General features: G+C 38.2%; 1 protein-coding gene across 3 annotated transcripts in view; it reads left to right on the top strand.

Moving 5' to 3' along the window:
* spidr (scaffold protein involved in DNA repair) overlaps positions 1–25,854 on the top strand; it is a 280,768-nt gene extending 254,914 nt beyond the window's left edge. The window contains exons 12-20 of one of the 3 annotated variants that reach the window (XM_072255220.1): positions 2,681–2,768; positions 6,345–6,503; positions 8,930–8,989; positions 11,558–11,765; positions 13,159–13,311; positions 18,888–18,981; positions 21,532–21,646; positions 23,186–23,239; positions 25,402–25,854. In XM_072255220.1, the coding sequence (XP_072111321.1) occupies positions 2,681–2,768; positions 6,345–6,503; positions 8,930–8,989; positions 11,558–11,765; positions 13,159–13,311; positions 18,888–18,981; positions 21,532–21,646; positions 23,186–23,239; positions 25,402–25,539 (1,069 nt within the window). In that variant the 3' untranslated portion in view covers positions 25,540–25,854. Of the gene's footprint in view, positions 1–2,680; positions 2,775–6,344; positions 6,504–8,929; positions 8,990–11,557; positions 11,766–13,018; positions 13,312–18,887; positions 18,982–21,531; positions 21,647–23,185; positions 23,240–25,401 lie in introns of those variants that run through there. The other 2 variants (XM_072255211.1, XM_072255230.1) reach the window with 2 other exon arrangements.
* The last annotated feature ends 939 nt before the right edge of the window (positions 25,855–26,793 follow it).

The following is a 26,793-nucleotide window of genomic DNA, read 5'->3' as shown; positions in this document are numbered from 1 at the left end:
TACATCACTGATGATGTGTCCCAGCGCATCCGCAGGGTGTATCTCAGAATCATAGCAGTTCCATTCTCCTTGTCTTGTCTCCCTTTCTCTTCACCATTTACACCTCGGACTTCAACTACTGCACAGAGTCTTGTCATCTTCAGAAGTTTTTGGATGACTCTGCCATAGTTGGATGCATCATCAGGGGAGATGAGGCTGAGTACAGGGCTACGGTAGGAAACTTTGTCACATGGTGTGAGCAGAATTATCTGCAGCTTAATGTGAAAAAGACTAAGGAGCTGGTGGTAGACCTGAGAAGAGCTAAGGCACCGGTGACCCCCGTTTCCATCCAGGGGGTAGTGTGGACATGGTGGAGGATTACAAATACCTGGGGGTACGAATTGACAATAAACTGGACTGGTCAAAGAACACTGAGGCTGTCTACAAGAAGGGTCAGAGCCGTCTCTATTTCCTGAGGAGACTGAGGTCCTTTATCATCTGCCGGACGATGCTGAGGATGTTCTTCGGTCTGTGGTGGCCAGTGTGATCATGTTTGCTGTTGTGTGCTGGGGCAGCAGGCTGAGGGTAGCAGACACCAACAGAATCAACAAACTCATTCGTAAGGCCAGTGATGTTGTGGGGATGGAACTGGGCTCTCTGACGGTGGTGTCTGAAAAGAGGATGCTGTCCAAGTTGCATGCCATCTTGGTCAATGTCTCCCATCCACTACATAATGTACTGGGTGGGCACAGGAGTACATTCAGCCAGAGACTCATTCCACCGAGATGCAGCACAGAGTGTCATAGGAAGTCATTCCTGCCTGTGGCCATCAAACTTTACAACTCCTCCCTTGGAGGGTCAGACATCCTGAGCCAATAGGCTGGTCCTGGACCTATTTCATAATTTAATGGCATAATTTACATATTACTATTTAACTATTTATGGTTCTATTACTATTTATTACTTATGGTGCAACTGCAACAAAAACAAATAACCTTATATCTGCATACATTGTACTCTATCTGGAACCATTCTGGTGGATCTTTGCTGCATCCTTCAAAATAAGTATTTCATTTTTCACTTAAGGAGGTCTCAAAAATTCAGGGGTAGTGTCACCAAGGCTCTCTATACTTGTGAAACAACTCTTTGAGAGAGGCCTTTTTAATTGCCTGGTCAATCAGGCATGTTCGTGCACATTAACTCAGCGCATCAACATGGCGAGAAGGTTCAAACATCAGAGGTGCAGAGGGCCTGAGGAGTCCTCATGCCTGACTCCCAGGAGGTTACTTTACAGGTTGAGTCTGTGGTAAAGAAGGCAACTGCAATGTTGGCATTTATTTCAAGGGGAATAGAATATAAAAGCAAGGAGATAATGCTGAGCCTTTATGAGACACTAATCAGGCTGCATTGTCAACAGTTTTGGGCCCCATATCTCAGAAAGGGTGTGTTGTCATTGGAGAGAATCCAGAGGAAGTTCACAAGGAAGATTCCGAGAATGAAGATGTTAACATATGAGGAGCGTATAGCAGCTTTGAGCCTGCAGTCACTGGAATTTAGAAGAATGCAAGGGGGATCACATTGAAACCTACCAAATGTTGAAAGGATAGATAGGGTGGATGTGGAGAGGATGTTTTCTATGGTGGGGGTATCCAGAAATAGAGCCTCAAAATTGAGGGGCAAATCTTTAGAACAGAAGTAAGGAGGAATTTTTTTAGCCAGAGAGTAGTAAATCTGTGGAATGCTGTGCCACAGACTGTGGCGGAGGACAAGTCCATTGAAATATTTAAGGCGGAAGTTGATTGTTTCCCGATTGGTCAGGACATCAAAGGATATGGTGAGAAGGCAGGTGTATGGGGTTCAGTGGGATCCGGGATCAGCAATGATGGAACGGGGAAGCAGCCTCAGTGGGCTGAATGGCCCAATTCTGTTCGTATGTCTTATGGTCTTTTGGTCTTATACGTTCCCAAAGAACTCAAGTTGTTTAATGAAACTTGATTTTCCTTCATAAACCTATGTTTACGGTACTCAATTGTAGTGTTAAAGGTTCTGTGATTTTCCATATTACTAATTTCAGACTAACAGGCTGGTAATTCCATATTTTCTCTTCCCTTTCTTAAGTAGCAAAATCACATATGTTACCCACTCCAGATATTTATTATGTTCCCATATCAAATAGAGTACTGTGCAAGAGTTTACGCACATATTTATAGTTAGGGTGCCTAAGACTTTTGTCAGTATGGAGGGGAGAGTAAGTTTGTAAATCTGACAGGAGCAAAGGATGTAGGAGTGGCAAGGGTGGAGTGCCGTTGGAGGGATATAGAACATGTGGCAGAGGAGTGCTGGGGCGGGGAATGGTGCAGGTGCAGACACACCCAGCCCTGCGTCATGAGGCAAGGTCATTTGATTTAAACAATTGGTTTATTCATCATGACAGAATGTCTCTCTGATGCTTCCTGCTCCCTTCCCACCCTACTGATGTAGAGCCATATCGGTACCAGATATATCATCACCCAGATGTTACAAAATGTGTTTTTTGTGGCTTCATTACAGTACTGTGTAAAAGTCTTAGGCACCCTAGCTATACATACATACATACATACACACACACACACACACACACACACACACACACAAAACCAACAGCAAGTTAGCCCATTGTAAGATCTCAGTGTTTTTTGATATTTTTACCTTTATTTCTCAGGTCTTCAGGGCTCTTCAGTCTTATTGAAAGTCTGTGGCCTCCATTGGTTCCTCCAAAGGTCCATGGGCACAGTCAAGACAGCCAAGAGGTAAAGGTGAATCCAGAAATTAATCTTCAATGAGCACTGCTTTCACTTTTACAAAAAAGTGTAAATATTTGGTGTGTATTTGATCGTATTTTGGGCTAGTTTTGCAGGTGCTGTTTTGTTGCAGTTGATCTGTTGTTCGTGTTGTTCAGTGAACATTATGGGCATGCTGTGTTGGTGGTGGAATGTGTGGCAGTACATCCTTAGGTTAAGTTGGTTGTTAACAGAAATTACACATTTCAGTGAATGTTTTGATATACATGTGATAAATAGATGAATCTGAATGTAAATGAAGAAAATCAACGTAATAGGAACTTGGAGAAGTTAACTCAAAAAAACTTAATTTGAGATGGTCCAAAGGAGGATAACAAATTTAGATACAGATCAAAAATTCATTGTCTCTTTATGACGCTCACAAAGCATGGGTTTTGTGGAGTGATGACAGCAAAATTCTTAGCATATGTAACTGACACCACATTTGGCATTAGTGTGCAAGTAAAAGCAAAAACCTGAATGTTCTGTCCATAGTTTGCCACTGAGCATCGGACCATGACCCACATGGAAGTCTCCAAGAGACCAATGGATTATTGTATTTCCTCACCACTTATAGTGGGGAACTTTTCCAAGATTCTGTGTGGTTTGGAGCAGATCGAGTTCATGCTTCCCTGTTATTTGAATTCAGGATTATAGTTGTAAGGCACTCTGATTCTTTTTTGTTTTCTGCAGCATTCTAGTGTGTTTAAAATAAAGTGCTTTCAGCTTTAATAATAAATATAATTTTGAAACACAATTTAGCAATTTCCAATGGCTTGTTATATTTTAATATCTTTAAAACACACAGAAACATTCAGTCTTTGCCATTCCTGGTTTAAGTCAGGCAATTTTTTTTTCTTCTTTTATAATGGATTCAGTTTTGAAAACACCTACAGTCTCACTAAATTCAATCATCTTTCCCCTGGAAGCTTACACTAGGAAGATCAATAATTTTTCTCAGAGTCAATAACAAGTATGGCAGTTCAGTGCCTATTACAATATCTTGTCCTTTATTGTTTTATTTTCAAGTCTAAGATTGACCTGGGTATATATTTGTTGTTTTGGCTTGAATGACAAGAGCAGTAATAAAATTAGAACACGATGTTGGACGGACTGTGTTGCTGTTGTGATTGTGTTCAACAGACTATCTTTACTTATTGAATCTTTATTTGTCTATATCTGCATTTAGATTTGTGTTGTTTATTAAAGAAAAATTGTGTAAACTTCATAATAGATTAAAAATAAAATATTACTTAGCTGTATTGTTGGCATGAGGTGGACCATAATAAGACCATAAGATATAGGAGCAGAATTAGGCCATTTGGCCTATTCAGTCTGCTCTGCCATTTCATCATGGCTGATCCACTTCCTTCTCAGTCCTAATCTTCTGCCTTCTGCCTTCTGCCTGTATCCCTTCCATGCCCTGACTAATCAAGAATCTATCAACTTCTGTCTTAAGTATACCCAATAACTTGGCATCCATAGCTGCCTGTGGCAATGAATTCCACAGATTCACAAAGATGCGAAAATCTGCAGATGCTGTAAGTCCAAGTAATGTGTACAAAATGCTGGAGGAACTCAGCAGGCCAGACAGCGTCTATGGTAAAGGGTAAACTGTTGACATTTCGGGCCAATGCCCTTCATCAGGACTGGTGAAGGGTCTCAGCCTGAAAGGTTGACTGTATACTCTTTTCCATAATGGTGCGTAGCCTGCTGATTTCCCCCACCATCTGTGCGTGTTCCACAGATTCATCACTCTCTGGTTAAAGAGATTACTCCTTATCTGTATTCTAAATGGGCTTCCTCTATTCTGAAGCTGTGTCCTTTGGTATTTGACTCCCCCACCATAGGAAACATTCTCTCGACATCCACTCTATTGAGGCCTTTCAACATTTGATAGGTTTCGGTGAGGTCATTCCTCATTTTTCTGGAATTTCAGTGAAGATTCCCTAGTGGGCTCAACCACGAGCTGCTCTAAAAAGCCATCTCATAGGCATTCTACAAATTCTCTCTCCAGCACCAGTATGATTTTCCCAATTTATCTGCATATTGAAATCCCCCATGAATATCATAACATTGACATCCTAACTTGCGTTGTCTATTTCCCGTTGTGATTTGTAGGCCACTTCTTTGCTACTGTATGTAACTCTCAGCCAGGTCTCTTCACCCTTACAGTTTCTTAGCTCTACTCACAACAGTTCTACAACTTCCAATCCTAATGATTTGACTTTATTTTTTTAACCAAAAGAGCCACCACACCCCTTCTGCCTACCTGCCTGTCTTTTGAATACATTGTTTATCCTTGGACATTAAACTCTTAGCTATGATCTTCTTTCAGCTATGTTTCAGTGATACCCACAACATTATACATGCCAATCTGTAATGGTGCTATAAGTTCACCTACTTTATTCCGTATACTGTGTCCATTCAATTATAACACCTTCAGTCCTGTATCAATCACCCTTTTCAATTTTGTCCCCCTTTTAGACCATAAGATATTGGAGCAGAATTAGGCCATTTGGCCCATTGAGTCTGCTCCGCCATTTCATCATGGCTGATTCACTTTTTCCTCTCAGCCCCAATCTCCTGTCTTCTCCCTGTATCCTTTCATACCTAGACCATTCAAGAATGTATCAACCTCTGCCTTAAATATACACAAAGACTTGGCTTCCACAGCTGTCTGTGGCAATGTATTCCACAGATTCACCTCTCTCTGGCTAAAGAAATTCCTCCTCTTCTCCATTCTAAAGGGATGCCCTCTATTCTGTGGCTGTGTCCTCTTGTGTATTTTCTCTCCATTTAGAAAATAGTCAACCCTTTCATTTCTTCTACCAAAGTGCATGACTATACACTCCCAACACTGTATTCCATCTGCCAGTTCTTTGCCCATTCTCCTCATCAGTCTAAGTCCTTCTGTAGTCTATCTACTTCCTCAAAACCTGCCCCTCCACCTATCTTCATATCAACCGCAAACTTTGCAACAAAGCGTACAATTCCACCATCCAAATCATTGATTTATAACATATAAAGAATTGGTCTCAACACAGACCCCTGCAGAACTCAACTAGTTACCGGTAGCCACCCAGGAAAGGCTCCCTTTATTCCCACTCTGTGCCTTCTGCCCATCAGCCAGTGCTTTACCCATGCTAGAATCTTCCCTGTAATACCACGGACTCATAGCTCGTTAAGCAGCCTCTTCTGTGGCACCTCGTCGAAGGCCTTCTGAAAATCCAAGAACACAATATCAGCTGATTCTCCTTTGTCTATCCTGCTTGTTATTTCTTCAAAGAATTCCAATAGATTGCAATCATTGCAACTTATCCCATTGACTACAATTTTGCCCTTTCATCAGCCTCTCCTTGATAGTAGTCTCACCTCACAGTGCCTCTGTGTGTAAATCGATTACCCCATCCTCAGCTCTACCACTCTGGTTCCCATCCTCCTGCCAAGTTGATGGTCATGTCAGTAATTCTTATGTGGAAAAATGCTGCTTCCTATTTGTAATGCAGCTGGAAAGTAATAATGTACAATGTTATGTTTTTCTAGCATATGGATTTGCCAGCTGATGTAGTTCTGTCTGTTCCAAGTTTTTGCTATGTTCTTGCCCCTCTGCCAGGGGAAGGAAGAGTGGAGGTGCTTCAGAATGAAACTATATCTGATCTTTACCGTCCGAGAACAATGAACAATTTGAAATATATTCTTCAGGTAATTGGATGTTCTGTCAAAATGTCGAATATTTCAAGCTTCATGCCTGGTTTCTGATAATATTGATGTTGTTTAAGCCTCAGGGTTTTAGTTTATTTTGTAGATTCCAGTTAAAAAAAAGTTCCTGTTGTTTTAAATGGAAATTGATAAAGACTACATTTGTTATGCTATGAACTATGATCTAGATTCAAAACTAGCCTCTCTAAATATTTCAACTTGGACTTAGTCCAGCACAAAAAGCCCCAGATTTTGATTTAATCATAAGCCAATAATCTTTATGAGATGCAGCACATGATCTTTTTCTTTGCTGGGTGTGGCTCTGCAGGAGCACTTTTTCCTCTGAGAGAGCTGCAGTCAGTTTAACACGAAGTACATGGCTGACAATTTGGCTCAGTGCTAATGGAGTGTTGTAGTGTTGGAGTGCCACCTTCAAACCAACTTGGGAATATTAAAAATTATCCATCGATCTTTTTAAAATTTCTTTATAAAGCCATAAGATGTAGGAGCAGAATTAGGCCATTTGGCCCCTCGAGTCTGCTCTGCCATTTCATCATGTCTGATCCATTTTTCCTCTCATCCCCTATTTTCTATCTTCCCCCTTGTATCCCTTCATGCCTTGACCAATCAAGAATCTGTCAACCTTAAATATCAACAAAGACTTGGTCTCTGCCCGTGGCAACGAATTCCACAGATTCACTACTCTCTGGCTGAAGAAATTCTTCCTCACCTCTATTCTAAAAGGACACCCCTCTATTCTGCAGTTGTATCCTCAGGTCTTAGGCACTTCCACCATAGGAAACACCCTCAGGTGATCTGCACTCCAGTGTTCTGAAAGAGGTAGTGGTAGATGTTGTACAAGCATTGGTAATGATCTTTCAAAAATCATTGGACAGAGGACTGGAAAATTGCAAATGTCTCTCCACTCTTTAAGAAAGGAGGAAGGCAGCAGAAATGAAATTATAGTCCAGTTAGCATGACTTCAGTGGTTGGGAAGATGTTAGAGTCAATTGTTGAGATATGGTTATGGAGTACTTGGGGACACAGGACGAGATAGGACAAAGTCAGCATGCTTTTCTTAAGGGAAAACCCTGCCTGACGAACCTGTTGGAACTCTTTGAGGAGATTACCAGTGGGATCGATAATGGGGATGCAGTGGATGTTGTATATTTGGACTTTCAGAAGACCGGGGAGCGGGCCTGAGGAGGGGAGAAAAGGATGAGACATCATTAAAAGGCAGAACAGACTCAATGGGCCAAATGATCTAATTCTGCTCCTATGTCTTATGGTCTCATGTGTGGCACCTTGTCAAAGGCCTTCTGAAACTATACAACATCAACCGATTCTCTTTTGTCTATCCTCCTTGTTATTTCTTCAAAGAATTCCAACCTATTTGTCAGGCAAGATTTTCCCTTGAGGAGACCGTGCTAACTACAGCTTATTTTATTATGTGCCTCCAAGTACCCCAATACTGTATCCTTCATAATTGACTTCAACATCTTCCCAACTACTGATGTCAGACTAACTGGCCTGTAATTTCCTTTCTTCTGCCTCTCTGCCTTCTTGAAGAGTGGAGTGACATTTGCAATTTTCCAGGCTTCCAAAACCATTCCAGAATCTAGTGGTTCTTGAAAGATCATTGCTAATACCTCCACAGTCTCTTCAGCTACTTCTTTCAGAACCCTGGGGAGTACGCCATCTGGTCCAGGGGACTTATCTACCTTCAGACCTTTCAGTTTCCCGAGAATCTTTTCTCTAGTAATTGTAACTTCACGTACTTCATGGCCCCTGTGACACCTACAACTTCCACCCTACTGCTAGTGTCTTCCACAGTGAAGACTGATGCAAAATACTATTCAGTTCATCTGCTTGGTAATTGTCTAATTACCATATCTGGTATAAATATTAAATTCAAAAGTCTGGCATACATTCATACATTTGCTCCTACAAATGATATATCTATGTTCCTCTCTTTTTCCATTTTACTATTAGATCTTTCTTATCATTCGTATGAACTTTTGATGTCATTCAATACAATACTATGGAGTTACTGTTACTGTATCAAGTGATTTTTGTGTATCTTACAAGTTATTGATAAAATTGATATGGGCACCTGTAAAAGCAGAACCTGTTTATTACTCAGATGGCTTGCAGTTAATTGATTGCAAAGCACTTTGGGATGCTCTGGTTTATTATTAAAATTCCTTTCGTCCAAAAAAAAGTCATTAAGAATCTTTTAGAACAACTTTTATTTATATTATTCTGAGTTGCTTTTTAGAATCAGATTTTTTTTCCGCTTCTCATTTGAAGGTCTTGTGTACTTTACAGGATAATTTGAAGTATAGCTTTGTTGTGCAGCAAGTCTAAATGCATGTTTCAAATAATGTAGCATTTTTGTTTAAGTATTGCAAATTTCTCTTTAATTTTAGCATACTCCTGAAACTCAACGGTGTAGTTTCAAAGCAGACATCATTTACAGAAGGCTCCAGGTATGAAGAACTTAAACATTTTTTTTTAAACGCTAAGGCATTTTAAATGCTACAGTTATCATAATTATAATGATCCTGGAAATTAATGAATAACCATTTTTATTTTATTGGTGCTGAATCAATAGATGGTAGATTCATGGTCCACTCTATCAAGCCTAGCATTTCAGTGTAGTTCTGAGGGAATGCTGTCCTTCATATGAGCCATTAAAACCAAGCCTTATGTACCCTCTTAATTGAATATCCCAATTTTAATGAAGAGGACAATTGTACCTGGTTTATTGGCCAACATTTAGACTTTATCAACATCACTAAAGAATTATCTGTTCATTTTTCATTACCATTTTTGAGATTCTGCTGTATATAAATTGTCTGCTGTGTTTTTAATATTATGAATTTGCTATTACTATAACTTAAAAAATGTTACACTGACTGCTTAAAACTTTAGAAATTCTTGTGCATGTGAAAAATTCAACAAAGATGGATTTATTGTTTCATTTGCATAATTCTGAGCAGTTCGGTACACATAAAACTCAGTTCCTGATATACAGGAAGAACTCAAAATAGTGCAAAAAAAAAAGCATTCTCACATGTTCAGTTGGTATTTGACCAACGCAAGTTGATGTTTATCTGATCAATTTTTGCACAAGTGCGTTTGCTGCTGATGTATAGAAAACGTTGGTTACTGTGAAATCATCCTTCCTGTCAGCTCACTGCAGATAATTTTTATATTTATAAATATTTTCATACAACACATTCAAAAACAAGTAAAAACCATAGATTATGTTTTCTAACTTTGTAACTTCCCCAATGCAGTTAGGCTTTAAGGACACAATTCATATACCAAGTACACAATTCAAGACTCACCAGGGAATCAGAGTGTTGGTGTTGTTGCAGCCAACTTTAATTTTTATGGCAATCCAGTTGTTATGCAGTAATTTGGAGGGAGGGAAAAATTCAAGGAAGAATTGGATATTATTTCAGCTATCAAACTCAAGTACAGGGAAAAGTTGTCAAATAATAGGACTCCTATTGCTAAGTGTTTTCCTCTTACCTGCTGGTCAGATCCTCAAACTCCAATAGATTAGTTATATCTAATTTTTCTTTCATAACTCCATACTGACTGCTCAATGGTATTATTGTTTGTAATGTTTCATTGTTTCATCCTTCATTGGCAATCCCAACATTCTTCCTACTAATGATATAAGGCTAACAGATGTGCAGTTCCTTGATTTTTCTCTCTGTGTATCTTCAATAGGGAATATATTTGCTACATATCAATCCAAAGGAACAATTCCAGGAACTGTAGAATTTTGGAAGACAACAACTGAATGTGTGTTATGTATAAAGCTACTTCTTTGAAAGTTCAGGATATAGATCATTAGACCACTGGGATTTATTGTCTTTCAGTTTTGCCAACTTTTTTTTTTACAAATATTTATTTCCTTCAGTTTTGCAGTCTCCCTGGATTCTTACATCAGAACTGATTACCTCTGACAGAAACAGTAAAGCACAATTATCTAAAATTCAGTATATAGAACATTGCAGTATGCCCAGACAATGAATAAAGTACCATTCCTTGATACTACATTTGGCTTCACTGCAGCACTGCAAGTGGTCAAAGACAACTCAGGATTGGGTGGCAAATTAAGCTGACAAGCAACCAAAAGTTCAGGGTCACCCTTGCTTGCTGAATCAAAGTCAGCACAGAAACAGGCTCTGAAGCCCACCGTGAACATGTCTGTATCATACTTACAGTATGTACACTGATCACATTTACCTGCATAAGGTTTTCAAAGACTTCCTTGTCCCAGTGACTCAAGTACTTTTTTTTTTAAAGTCATAAAGGTATCTGCTTCCACCACCTTTTGAGGCAGCACATTCCAGAATCCAACCACCTGTGTGAAAGATTTTCCCCTCAAAATGCCCTGCAAACGTCCTACTTCTCACCTTAGACCTATGCCCTCTTGTCTTAGACAAGTGCAAGAGAGAAAGATCTTATTACTGTCTACCCTGTCTATATCTATTATAATTTTATATACCACCCTCAGATTCCTCCTCTCCAGCCTACAGAAAGTAGTTTTAAAAAGGTATTTGAGATCCTTGGCTTTATAAATGAAGTGTAAAGTATAGGAATGCAAAATCACAATGGCTCTTTAGTTTGTCTACGACTGGAGTACTGTATCAAGTTCTAAGCAACACACTTTAAGAAGGATGTAACAAAGCAGAAAAGGTTCAGAAGAGATGTGCTCAAATGAGATTAGGGGGGTAAAGATTTTGACTTTCCTGGAAAGACTGGAAAAGCTAGGATTGTTCTTGGAATAGAGGAGGTTGAGAGGGGCTCATACTGAAAAATTTACAATCACGTATAGTTGAGTGAAAATAGATGAGGAGAAACTGCAGGACAGGAGCCCATTAATTTTAATTTAGCTTGGCAATTAATTTTAGTGACAGCAAATTTATCACACATAACACTTGTTATATCAGTACATAAAGGCTTTTAAAACTATTTCTGTCTTGGGTATTAAACAAGTTTAGAAGTACTTAATGCAACTTATACTTTCTTCACAGGACAAAAATCTCAGTCAACTGACGGATAACAATAATTGGCTTTTTGTGACTGATTCAACACTACAGTTTGCAAGTCTTGATGATGGACTTCCTCGAACCCTCTCAGTTTGTATAACCTCATTCTGCATACCAGGTATTGAGGTTACTAAAACACTAGATGGTGAAATATCCAGCAGCATAATTTTCAAAGATGCCATCGTTGAAAAAGGTAAGGCCTAGTTCACTAAAGGATTCTTAGGGGATATTTCTTAAGGTGTTGCTTTATGAACCTAGGGGTTTGTGAAAATCATGAATCATTAAAATACAGAATCATGAAAGGATTAGAACTAGGAAGATTCTGCAAAGTGAAATGCGTTGAGAACAACTTGTGAGATATGTTACATTCTCAATATGTGAGAATCTAGAGGAATGGGTGCTAGTCCATATGGAGTTTAGTTTGAAATCAGATCAAATACATAGATTTTATGGAGGATGCTTTGGCGGGATAAATAATTAAATAGAATCATAGAAAACTACAGCATAGACACAGGCCCTTCAGTCCATCTAGTCTATGCTGAAACATTTAAAATGCCCATTCTCATTGAACTAACCCGGGCCCTTCTCATCTATGTATCTATCCGAGCTTCTCTTAAACGTTGCAATCGAAATCGCATCCACCACTTGTGCAGGCAGCTTGTTCCACACTCTCACCACCCTCTGAGTGAAGAAGGTTCCCCTCATATGGTGAATCTGTGGAATTACCTGCTCAGGGAAGTGGTAAAGGCTACCTCACTAAATAAATTTTAAGACACAGTTGGATATTAAGGGAAATAAGGGGAGTTGTTCACAGGCCTGGGGTACTAAAAGAAGAGTACCTTATGCGACTGAGGCCAGGAGTGATGTCCTACTTTCTGACCACAGTGAAGCATATGCTAGTCCCATTGATGATCAGGGTCAAAGTTGAACTTGAGAGAATGGAGACGCTTGATATCATAACTAGAGTAATGGACCTACTGCCTGGTGTGCGGGCATTGTTCCTGTTCCTAACCCAGATGGCACAGTGAGGATCCATATTGATCTAACTAAATTGAATAATGCAGTGCCCTCTGTTGAGCACACACTGGGGGATGCTGAGTGGAGCAAGGTTGTTCACCAAACTAGATGCAAACTCAGTGTTCTAGCAGATCTGTTTAGTTTCTGAGTCACAGAAGCTCACAACATTTAGCAGACCATATAGGTGCCTTGCTTTCAAGAGACTCCCTTTTGGCATCGCGTCAGTCCCTAAACTCTTTCAGAGGAGAATGAACCAAATTTTGGAGGGACAGGAAGGGGTAGTCTGCCATATGTTGTGTGATTGATGAACATTCTCAGTCTTCATTTGTTTACTGTTTGTAATAACTTTTAAAAAGATGGGCAATTAGAGAAAACGAAGTTTCTTTAGCAGACATTCCTTGATTTGAAAATGCTATTTTTATATTTCAGCAATCGTGCCTCTATCCTTAGACTTGCATAGCCACAGAAGGGGGAAAAGACCTGTGATGCTCTTACGTATGTCCTACAAAATAATTTCACTTTCATGTAATAACATGTCATGATGATAGCCATTTCCTTTTATTTTTTAGGTTCTATTGTTTGTGCTGAGGGTACAGTACTTTCACTCCAGAAGTCAGTGTCTCAGTGTAATGAAAATCAGGAAATGTCTACATCGACACAAAAAGTTATCCTTGATGAACTCAGTGCTATGACCAAAGTAAATTCCATATGTACAGTTCAAGGTGAGACCATGTTCCTGACTATTTTGATCATGTATGATAGCAACAATATTTCTCAAATACTCTGAACTTACTCATCTGTTTTGGTGTGAAAAGGTTTCAAGATGCTCAGCCTGACTGAGGAATAAGGTAATTCTTTTTAAGAGCCACTAATCAAAGCAAGAAATAGGAGATGCAGTTGTGCTTTTCTTGGATGCACATTCAGCCATAGGCTGTTATAGATTATTGTATTCAACGATCACCACCTTAATTGACAAAGGGTGTCACCTTTCCAATCACTGCTTCCAATGTGTTCCACTTAGTCCCTGACACCTTTCTTTCCTGTGCTTTTCCTTCTGATCTAAAACTTACCTCTAGATTACCATCAGTTTTGTATTGGCTTAATAGTACAGGCATCTGCTTTGACATAATTTAAATGAACTCTAATCTTAAAATGAAGTCTGAGGGTTTGAGTGAAAATTCATTTTGGTGCAAACCAGTTTCCATATCCATTTGTTTAGTGGGAATCAATCTCTCCATGTCATTGGTGTTGATGAAACTTGCATTGTTATTGTAAATCCACGGTCCCTGAAGCACAGAAACAGGGTACAGACAGACTTTGGGGAATGGAGCTGGATATGGACAGACTCTGGGGAGTGAAGCTCTATTTTCAAAAGCAGATACTAATTCATTAGGGTGCAATTGCTTTCTATTTTGGTGTTGTTGTGATCTTAGGATCTCTTTCTTGACGAAGGTATTTAAAGTTTGTCAAAATAAATATATTCATTGCACTGAGTTTTTACTATGGAGTTTGGACACATACATTCCATGACTAATTCCAAGTGGTCATTTTACGTAAAACAAAATGTAGGAACAGCTCAGTGACTCAGGCAGTGTCTGTGGAAGAAGTAGACAGCCTATGTTTCAGGTTCAGACCTTTCCTCCAGCAGCTGCTTATTTTTTGTTCCAGATTCCGGAGCCCTTTATACCTCTGAGATCATTTTATCTGCTTCTCTACCCTGAAACACTTTGTAAAGGAGCCATTAGCAGACTTTAGACGGAGAGACAAACATTAAAATACTATATATAAGAAAAGGCTTCACTAGATTTTGAAAATATCTGAACATAAAAAGGTACAGGAAAAGTAACAGGAATAATCAGGGAAATTATAGACCAGTGAATAGGCAGTTATTGGAGCGTGTCCTTAGAGACATGATTTACGAGCATTTGGAAAAATGTAGTTTGATTAGGGACCAGCATCATGGCTTTGTGAGTGGAAAGTGTGCCTCATGAGCCTCACTGATTTTTTTGAGGAAGTGACAAAAGAAATTGTTGAAGGTAGGGCAGTGGATATGGTTTATATGGATTTTAGTAAGGCATTGGACAAGATTCTGCATGGTAGGCTCATTCAGAAAGTCAAGAGGTATGGGAGCCAAGTAAACTTGTCTGTGTGGACTCCGAATTGGCATGCCCAGAGAAGAGAGAGGGTGGTTGTAGAAGGAGAGTATTTTGCCTGGGGGTTAATGACCAGTGGTCCGCAGGGGTCTGTGCTGGGACCCCTGCCCTTTATGATAATTATAAATGTCAAAGAAGGAAATGGAGGCAGTGTTAGTAAGTTTGCAGATGACATGAAGGTTGGTGATGTTGTGGATAGTGTGAAAGCGATGGGATGCAGAGCTGGCTTGAGAAGTGCAGGTCAAGTTCAGTCTGGAAAAGTGTCAAGTGATATATTTTGGAAAGTTAAACTTGATGACAGAGTACAGAGTTAATGGCAGGATTCTTAGCAGTGTGGAGGAACAAAGGGATCTTGTGATCCAAGTTTGTAGATCCCTCAAAGTCATCATGCACATTAATATGGTGATTAAAATAGCATATGTTGTGTTGGCCTTCATTAGTTGGGGGTTGAGTTCAGGATTCGCAAGGTAATGTTGCATCTCTGTAAAACTCTGGTTAGATCATGTTTGGAATATTGTGTTCAGTTTTGGTTGCCTCATTATAGGAAGGATATGGTGGCTTTGGATAAGGTGCAGAAGACATTTACCAGGCTGCTGCTTGGATTAGAGCTTTTCTCTTTGGATCAAAGGAGAAAGAGAGGAGTCTTGATAGAAGTGTATAAGATGATAAGAGGCATAGAGTAACCAGCCAACACCTTTTTCCTACAGTGGCATTGGCTGATATGAGAAAACATACAGTCCTTTTAAAGTATTGGAGGAAAATCTAGGTGGATGTCAAAAGTAGATTTTTGTTACACAGAGAGTGGTGGGTATCTGGAATGCATTGCTGGGGCTGGAGGTAGAGGCCGATACGTTAGAGACATTTAGGAGGCTCTTAGATAGGTGCATGGATAAAAGAAAAGTGGAGGGCTTTGTGGAAAGGAAAGATAGATTGATTTTGGAGAAGGAAAATGGTATCACAGTGTCACATTATATTGCATTTTGACATCCATACCAGGCAGAATGACTCAGTCATTTGGCTATAAAGGAAATGAAGATACTGTTTTTAAATTCTTGTATGGTGTCTGCATCTGAGGGTACAGGCAAAGCTTGTGTCCTGTGAATTAAGGACATGATGTCAATTGATGAGGTTCACAGACATCCCACCTCTCCCGGAAGTTCCGGGAGTCTCCTGCATATTAATAGTGGCTCCCTGATACCCACTAATTGTACAATATCCCAGAAATCAATTTTTTTGAGAGAGAAAAAGGAAAGAAAGAAAGAACGTGCGTGCGTGCTGGCAGAGTGTTCCAAAAAAAGAAAATATAAAACATACGTCACCCCATACTACTCTAAAATGTACCCCTGCCTAATAGCGGTCAAAAATAATGACAGTGTTGCTCGCTGCACAGTTTGCAACAGTGACTTTTCTATTGCCCATGGTGGGTTAAAATGTAAAAGTCTTGTTGAGGTGAGTTTAACAGGTGTCATTCATTCATTAGCATAGCGAACGTTATTTAAACTAGCTGGCTAGCTGCTAAGGGGCTGCTCTATTGCAGACATCCCACCTCTCCCGGAAGTTCTTGGAGTCCCCTGCAAATTGATGATGCTACCTCCCTGAAATGAGTTTTTGCAGGGTGGGATGTCTGGATTCAGCTCCCTGTAATGAACTGCAAAGTTGTCCACAGTGAAAATCAAAAATACCACAGATGCTGAAAACCTGAGAGTAAAACAAAAGATCTTGAAGCAGACAGCATATCAAGCAGCATCTGTTTCCACAGCAGTTCCCTGACCTGCTGAATTATCTGCATTTATTTAAACAGATTTTATGTGCTGATGACCAAGTTTCATAATTGTTATAATTGGTGACTCAGACATTCTGCTTTTGTATTTAATCAATAGATCACAAAGCTGCAAAACAGTAAATATTTGCCTGTTTGCAAATAACCACAATGAACCACTTCTTCATTCTTGTCTGATTGCAGAAGGTGGCCCTCTTTAATTTTATGTATCTCCACAAACAGGAATGGAGTTGAATACCAAATCATTTTTTTTCTGCTGGAAGGGTAGAGTTTTACTTATTTTTATTTACTTTTATTTTAGCAATAAAACACAGAGTCAGCCCTTCGAGCCACACCACCTAGCAACCCCACAACCCCGATTAACCCTAATCTAATCACTGGATAATTTACCCTGACCGCTTAATCTACCCAGTATGTTTTTGGACTGTGGGATGAAACCTGAACACCCTGGAAAACCCACACGTTCTATGGCAAGGATGTACAGAGACTCTTGACAGAACGATGCCTCACGGATTCTCTCCCAACGATGGAAACAGCTCAGCAACTACCACATTAAACTCCTTGGGATCTCAGATATCTGAATAAGGTTACCACTCATTCTTCTAAACTCTAGGGAGTACAGGCCCAAATTTTCTAGCCTGTCTTGATAAGACAACCCTCACATCCCAAGAATTAGCCCAGCCAAACTTCCTTGGACTGCCTTAGTGTTACAATATCCTATTTTTGGTCAGAGGAACAAAGCTATGTCTAAGGCTGCCTGTGTAGCTTCATCGACACTATACAATTGTAACCAAACTTGCCTTTTTCTGAACTACGGCTGTGTCTGCCTGCCACCTTTTTGTGATCCAGGCAATAGAAACCTGCATCCATCTGTACTTGTTTGCTATCTCAGTTTAGATAACCACCTTTTGATTCCTCCTACCAAAGTGTATGACCTCATACTTTCCACATTGGATTCCATTATTGCCCAATCACTCAAATTACGTATAACATGTTATCGGCTCAAAATATCCTCACTGCAATGTGCCTTACCACTTACTTTTGTGTCATCAACAAACTTGGACAACCCTTTCACCCCTTCCTCAAGGTCAATAATGTAATTAGTTAATAATTGAGAGCCAAGAACTGATTCCTGAAATACTCCACTCATTACATACTTCCTGCATGAAAAAATCTCATTTATTCCAATTTCATTGTTTTCTATGTGATAGCAATTTTCAGTCCCTGCTAACAAACTAGATGTGCTCTCAATTTATGCACCAGCTTCTGATGTGGCGTTTTGTAAAACGCTTTTTTGGATCTCCAAGCACACTGCACCTACAGGCTCTCCTCTATTGACTTTCACTGTTTACACCCCCAAAGAACTTGAACAAATTCATATAATAAAGTAGATTATCTACTGGGTGCATTAACAGAATAGTTTAAATAGATTGAACTATAACAGTCTGTTCAAATGGCTTCAGAATTTAGAAGGCCAGATCACTTTGAGTCACAGAGCAATACAACATAGATAAAGGCCCTTCAGCCCAACTAGTGGATGCTAGGCAAGCGTTCCCTTGGGGAAACCAAGGAGGGCAAGAAAGTGCAACAAACTGGATGAAGCATAATCTGAGCCCATTATGATAAGGAAATTCCCCTGAAATATGAAGGCTAAATGTGTGGTGCATGGTTAAGGCATTGGACTAGCGATCTGAAGGCCGTGAGTTTGAGCCCCAGCGGAGGTAGCGCGTTGTGTCCTTGAACAAGGCACTTAACCACACATTGCTCCAATCCACCCAGCTGAAAAGGGGTACTGGCAAAATGCTGAGGGTTAACCTCACGATAGACTGGCGGCCTATCTGGGGTGGACTCTCGTACTCTCAGTCGCTTCACGCCACGGAAACCGGCATAAGCACCAGCCTGATGAGCCTATAAGGCTCGGGACAGACTTTAACTTTAACTAACTTTATGAAGGCTAAATATTGATCTGATAAAATACTTTAAAATTACAAATACTTTGATAGAATAGACTTGGAAAACTTCCTTAACCAGAGAACAATGAGAATGTGACATTGCTACTACAGGGAATATGTGTAGAAAATATTGAAGATTTACTTAAAAGGGAAGCTAAATTAAATACTTTGAGGAAAAAGGTTATGTTGACAGAGTGAGATGAAGGCAAGATACAAGATTTATTACCTTGGGAGAAATTATTTGTGAGCTTATGATAGATGTCGGATGTTTTAAAGTAATCTTTAATAATTGTTTTACTGTTTGATTTATTACAGCAGAAACAAATAAATAAATACATTACATTTACTGTTTTGTATATATCTGTTCATTTTGATTTAGTTGCATGTTTATGAGCTGGGTCTTTTTTTTTCAGGAACTGTGGTTGGTGTGGATGAGACCACTGCTTTCTCCTGGATAGTTTGTAACAAATGTGGAAATGGAAAATTGGAAAAGTTGCCTGGGGAATGGTTAGTACTTGAAAATGTGTCATATGATGTGGTGATTACTTAGAAACTAACTGGCACCATTTTTGTTTAATAGTCTTGCCTTATTAGACCATAAGACATAGGAGCAGAATTAGGCCATTCAACCCATTGGGTCTGCTCTGCCATTCTATAAGACCATAAGTAGGCCATTCGGTCCATCGAGTCTGTTCCGCCATTTAATCATGGGCTGGTCCAATTCTTTCAGTCATCTCCGCTACCCTGCCTTCTCCTTATACCCTTTGATGCCCTGGCTAATCAAGAACCTATCTATCTCTGCCTTAAGTGTGAGAACATTAATTATTTCTTCTGGTGTAGCATGTGTGTATATATGTGTGTGTGTGTATATATATATATATAAAAATTACAAGAAATATGTAATTTATCTAATAGATAAAAATTGCTGGTGAATGCAGCAGGCGAGGCAGCATCTATAGGAAGAGGTACAGTCGATGCTTCGGGCCAAAACGTCAACTGTACCTCTCCCTATAGATGCTGCCTGGCGTGCTGCGTTCACCAGCAATTTTTATGTGTGTTGCTTGAAATTCCAGCATCTGCAGAATTCCTCGTGTTTGTGTGAATTTATCTAATGTAGCCTTAAAGGAGGGATAAAGATTTTAAAAGTTAGAATTTTTGTGTGGGTCTCTTTAAAACAAAAATAGTGGGAGAGATCTTGGGTTCTGAACAGGTTTTTGTACTGTAACTTATCTAGGCATCCTTGTGGAAGTTTGCTTTAAGTATTGTCATGGATTTAAATTGACAGTAGAAGTTTTCATCTTGTGTGCTGCTCTGGTGAATTCCTCACTAAGAGTTCATCAGAGTACTGCTGAACTTGTGCTGGATAAATAAGGTACACTTCTTCTTCAAATACTTGAGAGAAATAGAGTGTTGTGGAAAAAGGTTCCTTTTTATTTAATCTACTTTAATTTTTTAAATATTTTGAGATTTTTTTGTATTGTAGGTTGTATTTTTTAAAAAACTTGCTGCAAATGTTACTGACTGTTTTGGAGTGTCAAGGACTTTCACAGTGACCCTGATCACACTGAATGCAGTGCCTGTCTGTGACTCTGGGAGTTTTGGAGTCTGAACAGCTGTGTGCTGAAATAGCCCCCTTACTGCACTCAGCCCTGCCAAAATGTGAGGAGCCAGGTTCCTAGGAAGGATTATGCTCGAAGCTATGCTGGAATAAACATCATGGTTCAGAAGATGGCAACTGATGATCTTAGGACACAAAAGATCTCCCTCAACCTTAGACACAAACAGAAGACAAAAAAAAACTTCAAGCACTGACACCTAGAGTAAAAATATAAATTTCTGGAATAATTTAACATCTCGATTGGAGTCTGCTGTGGCAAAGGGAAGGTCAATTTTTCAGGTTGAGAGTATAGACGACAGATAGCAAGTATACAAAAGTGAGGGAGAGGAGTTGGACAGAAGCTGGAAAGTGATGGGTTTTATCAGACATAGAAGGCTGATGAGCAGACGGAGCCAGGTGGGGAAGAGTAGAGGCAGGGGCTGGTAGGTTAAGCCAGATGAGGAATGATGATGGACAAAATGAAGCAACTGGAGAGGATAAGAAAGGGGAGTCAAGGGTGATGAAACAGAGTAGATAGGTATGTAATGATCATAGTTGGAAGACATGAATAAAAGGAGAGAGACTGGGTAAAGAGGTGGGACAGAGGAGTGAGTTCCCTGATATTAGCCTGTTTCCCAAAATTTATCATTCTACACTTATTAGAATTACATCCCAGTTACCAGTGCTCCATCCAACTTTTCATGTGATCTATATCCCATGTAATCTTAGATAAATTCCCTTACTATCCCCAGCACTACTAACTTTGGTAAGATCCACACTTACTAATCATATCTCCTAAATTCACGAGTTGTTAATATGTATCACAAACAACATAGGCCCAGCAGAAAACCTTGACATACACTACGCAACTGGTAGCAGGTTTCCATTAAAGAGTTCATTTCTCATGAAAACAATAAATTATATTGGTTGCTATACGTTCCTCGGGATCTGAGCAGCTTTCCTGTAACATTGAAAATAGTTGAAACAAAAATTTAAGTTTACAATATGTATGCAGAAAATCACTGACTATTTCAGTTGATTGATGTCCTGAAGTCTCTTATTTGAAGTCACAGAACTGTTGATAAGGGTTCCATAGCTTTCAGAGCAAGACTGAGGATTGTACTTTGAAACTCCAACAGTGTTAGTGAGCAACATGAAGTAAGTATTTGTTCCAAATACGTGAAACTTTAAATGTGTTGTTCATGGGCTGAGAAATAAGCAGGAATGGAAATTAATGAGCATTTGAATCACCTTTGTATAGGCAAAGGAGGCTAAGGGGCAAGTGTTGGAAGGTGGGGCTAATACGGATGGCTGGTCGATGGGTTAAACGGACTACTGCCGTGATGTATAACTCTCCTCTACGATGCTTGGATACATCATGCTAAGATTGCCTTATTACTATTTGTTCATCAAAATAGTATTTCTCTTGGTTTTTAAAAGTCGGATTTTTCATGTTACAGTGAACTATTTTACTGCCATCAATGTACTCAGTCTGTGATGACACCTTTAACAAAGATCCAGTTGGAAGTGTTTCTGCATTGTTCAGAGCTACCAAACAGTACCATAAAAATTAAGGTATTTAAAGTTCATGGATTATTTGGAAATTAGTACGTATGACATTAACAACATTCATATCAGCATGTAATTTTATCTTAAACAGTCACTGGAAATGAAAATTGTTGCTTGGTGTTGTGCACCTTTGTTGAAAGACTTGTAGAACAAATACTTTCTTTTTTTAAACTTATGCTGTTACATTCACTACTTAATGTCAGTTTTGGATTCCATACCATTTTACAATAAAACATTTATTTGCTTAATGCTGAGTTTACCCATTATGTTTTCTGGTACAGATAGGAGTCATTGGGCCAAATGGATCCATGCCTGACTCCACCAGAGCAATCTGATCAGTCCCATTCCGCTCTCACTTTTCTGTAACCCTGTAATTTGTTCTGTCACATGCCCATCAATGCCCTTTTGATCCTTTTGCCTCTTGCCTATTCCAAGGGGTAATTTACAGTGGCCAGTTAACCTACCATTAAGGGTTTTTTAGAGGTATAAGCTTCAGAACTTTAACAATCTTTGCGTGTAAGATCACTACTGTGACAAGATTGAATTACATATGTGGACCAGCAGTAATTATTGCTTAACCCAATAAAATTAAACGTCATATTTCCCACCCTTTTGTACAACCGAGTCAAGTATCTGTTGAAGATACCCATTGGTGATGGAGTTGCTAAGTTTCATTGAATTGAACTTGGAGTTGAGAACCAGAAGTTCTGAGTTGTAACTATACATTGAGGTCTTTTCTGCTTGGATTATAGCTGCAGTTGAGGCGTCTGCCTTAATGCATATTTATATATGGAATATTTTACATGATGCAGGTGGAGAGGGAAATTGCAAATATTAAATGTAAAAAAGAGTGAAAATCAGCAAACTATTAATACTGAAAAATTATGACATTTGAAATGTTTATAAATTCAGTTAACATTTCTAAACTCTCTTCTGATATAGTTGGTTTGTATCTGGCAATACTTCAATGGTATTAATACTGCATGCAGCTGGCTAAGAAATAAATGTACTTTTGTGTGTGCTAGGACTTAAAAGAATTTCTTGTACCTTTGGCTGAAGAGCTTTGCTATGATTTTTTTTGTACTATTTTAATTTCACATTAAATCTTTGAGCTTAAACTCAGACACCAAAGAGTGTTAAAGTTTTAAGTTCCTTTGTCAGTAATCCGGATAGAAAATTGTGACTTCTAATGAAGTTGGCAATAATTCCAAAATTTTTGGGAAAGTGAGTAGATACATAGTTTACCTTACTTATCTGCCATATTAAAAATTTTCACTGCTGACTGAAGTTGCCTTTTTAAGTTAAAAAAAAAGTGCTTTTGATATTAAGATAATTTCCAGAATTTTCTTTTAGAAAGTGTTGTAATGGGATTAGGTTGCATTGGATGAAACAGGCTGGGGCATAAGAGTAAATTAAAGGCTAAACTAGTGTTGATTTAGGCAGCGGCAGTAGAAAAGTGATGAAGAGTTTCTTCCTCCTAATGAATAAATGTAGTATGTGCATAAGCCTGATACATTTTGTTTGTGATCTTATTTCCCAATACAGCTACGGGAACCAAGCATATCTTCCTTGCTGATGCATTCCTCCAGGGATGAAGAGGTGAGTTAGTTCTGTGAACAGTTGAAGTTAACAAACAATTTTTTTGTGGCAAAACTATTTTTGGTATGTGAATTAGTTAATGATAGAAATGGCTGCATTCAAACATTTAAAACACATTAATTTAGGGATTTCACCCACGCTGGAGTTTTCCAAAGCTATCATTAAGCAACTTTAGAACATCCAGATACACTACAGATTTAATATCTTGACAGACTAATATTACTTGCTTTATTAATTATAATTATTATTTCTACAAGGAAATTATCTAAATATACCTTTGCTTGTATAGCTTTTCAGCATTCCATGTTTTAAAACTCAAAAGTTTGAGTATCTTTACAATTTGCAAACTGAAATTATAAAAATTCCTACATTCTCCCATTCTGCATTCTGCAAATCCATAACTGATACTTATGTAATCATTCCTGAATTTGGAGACACTGAAGGCTGAAGTACCATATCAAAACAGTCTTAAGGAGCATCTTTTAAAAAGAAGGTTAAGAAATTGGTGGACTTCAACAGTGGTCAAATAACAGCCGGACATCAAAGAAAATCAGAAAAAGTAATTATTGGGAAATGAGTTTGCCCACTGAAAGTTAGGGGAAAAATATCTATGGCCAGTAGAATAATTACACTTGGAAATACATTGCACTGGTTTCCTTTGCTGATCCAATTTAAATGTGTCAGATCCTATATCTAAAATAAAACCTCCCTGGCATTGTAAGTTATTTTCAAGAGTTGAGGTTCATTCCTTCACCTTTTAAATCAGTATATTTTTAAAAGATCTTTTTCCTTTATCTCTTGTTTGAACTTGTAGTTTTCGTATGTTAACCATGAATTCACAAACGATTCAAGTACCTTTCAGCTGAAACATTTCATCCTCAGTAATAAAACTACCTGAAGCAGCAAATCTTAGGCCAAACCTGCTGACAGCCATAAACAATGTATGCTTGCCCGTGTCCATCTACTGCTTTTAGGCATCAATTTGCTGGTCAAAGCTGCACCAATCCATAATGGGGAAGCCTTCGTAATGGAGGACCCTTGCATGACATTATGTTGTGCCATGGATGAGTTGGAAATGGCTCATAGCAGGAAAAGTCTGACAGCTAGTTGGGCCATACCAATCAGGTATTGTTGGCTAGAATTTAAGGGCTTCTAAAAGTCTCTAACATAAATCTAATGGAGGAAATTGAAACTTAAAAACTGAGGTAGGGAATTTAGATTTCTATGAATGGCAAACAAATATTTTAATAAACTTCATTAATTTGAAAACATGTAAATTACTTTATACTTAATCAAGGTCCCTTGCAGTAATTCCTCTCCACTTGGTGGCATACACCTGATATTCCTCTGCCAGATCTAACTGAGAATAGGTTCAATGTTGCGATTGCCCATCTTAACTGCTGACAAATTCCAGCGTTTACACTCTTGTACCAGACTCCACATGGGAAATTATTCATGGAGAGGGACTAACAAATTGTATTTCCAATATTTTCTCAAGAATCCAAAATTTTATATCAGTTTACAATTCCCAACGTATTCTGGCCCTTTAATTTTTTTTATAGCAAAACCTGTTTTCAATATAGGTTTCATATAATTTGCAGAATAATAATTTGTAAAAAGACAGGTCTAAATCAACACATGAAAATGCAGATTGTTTTCAAATTGTATTGTTTATAAAATGCATGATTATTAGTCAACACCAGGCTAGCTCTATAACCTTCATTATATTCAGAATTCTGACAGCAAATATACAGTTTCCTATAAACCTGGAAATAAAGTTAGAAAAAAATATGTCCATTAATAATTTTAAAAGCTGGTTAGGAATGGTTTAATACTGTACAATTGTGAAGAATATTATTAAATGTATTTACTATAGCAACCACATAAATTGTGAAAACATTTAAAAATAATTTCCAAGTAAAGCTTAGAGGAACAACACTTTTGTTAATAATTTATAATATTCCAACTAATCACTCGAAATATTCCATTAAGTTCATATATCAAAATGTTGTTTTAAAATAAGAATACGCATCTATGCAAAATATATGTATGAAGTGGCTTACATGAATAAATTTATATGTATATGTAATTTATATTGATAATTTATATTTTGAATATTGCCAGTTTTTTTCAATTATTATTTTGTTATATAATCTTCATAGGGCTATGAAGTAAGCAGTCTTCTTGGAAAGGAGGTGGGGCCTCTTAGCTGCTTTGTTCATTTTGTAACACATCATCCATCAATTTGGATTGGACTGGAAGAAATCAGTCTGCTACAGTTGGTAACTCAGCCTCAGTGAAACTTAAGCTCTCATGCATCAGCAATCATTGTGAAAGTGGTTGTTAAGGTTTAATATTTATAATGAATACCTGATATAAATGCATTCCATAAATATTTGAATCTCATGTACTGTAAATAAGTAATAACTTTGGATATGTATCATTGTATTTAAGTTGTATATTTGGATCTTTTTGGAGGTATAATGGTTAATGAAATAACAATGTGGAAAATCGGAAGAAAGCCTATTTTATTTAATTCTTCTGTTGTGAAACAAAAGACTACTTGAAGGAAAATAAATAAATGTTTACTGTACATTGATCTCCAATTGAAATAAGGTACCTTGCACATTTTTCATTGTGTATATCTTCTTCCTAACTATCATAGGAGTTCATAAGTAGCTTATAAATGTATTGAATACTTGTGATTGCAACACAGAATTGTTTAGGCACATCTTGTCAATTTGAGGTTTGTTTATTATCCCAATTCTCAATATCCAAATTTTCCAGCCAGCCAGCCATTTCCCTCTAATTCTATGAGTCTCAATTTTCTTCAGTTGAATTTTATCAGATGTCCCCTGAAGATTATATCTGCCTTTTAGACATCTATTCAAAAAAAAATTCAAATAGGTTCAAATTTTAAAATTCATGTTCTAATTTTAATGATCAGCTGAAGTTTGTTCAAATATTGTATCACTCTCAGTGATAAACATCGGATGTTACCTAAAAATAAATAGGCTTACTGTTCTAAAATTTCCTTAGTTCTATCACTTGACTTTCTCATGTAATGAAATTTCTCTAATTTAAAGGAATTGTTGATGAGTTAAGTGACTGTTGCAATATTATATTTAAAGTTTCTGCAATTCTCTTGTCTATTTTCATTGATACAGGTTTTCCCTGCTATCCGAAGGTGGAGCGTTCCTATGAAACCGTTTGTAAGCCGAAATGGTGTAAAGCAAAGAAGCAATTATCATTAATTTATATGGGAAAAGTTTCTGAGCGTTTCCAGACCCAAAAAATAACCTACCAAATAGCACATAAAATCTAAAATAACACTAAAGTAAAGGCATCCGTTAGTCTTGTAAGACCATGGATCTGCGCCTGGAAAGTCTTCACTCTCCAGGGTGCAGGCCTGGGCAAATAACACTAACATATAGTAAAAGCAGGAATGATATGATAAATACACAGCCTATATAAAGTAGAAATAATGTATGTACAGTGTAGTTTCACTTCCTAGAATCAGGAAGATTTAGCCAAAACCGATTTGTAGAAAAAAA

This window comes from Mobula birostris, chromosome 1 (genome assembly GCF_030028105.1).
Source record: "Mobula birostris isolate sMobBir1 chromosome 1, sMobBir1.hap1, whole genome shotgun sequence".
NCBI classification, from domain to species: domain Eukaryota; kingdom Metazoa; phylum Chordata; class Chondrichthyes; order Myliobatiformes; family Myliobatidae; genus Mobula; species Mobula birostris.
The sequence above is the reverse complement of the archived record's forward strand: the minus strand, read 5'-3'. Positions and strand labels throughout refer to the sequence as shown.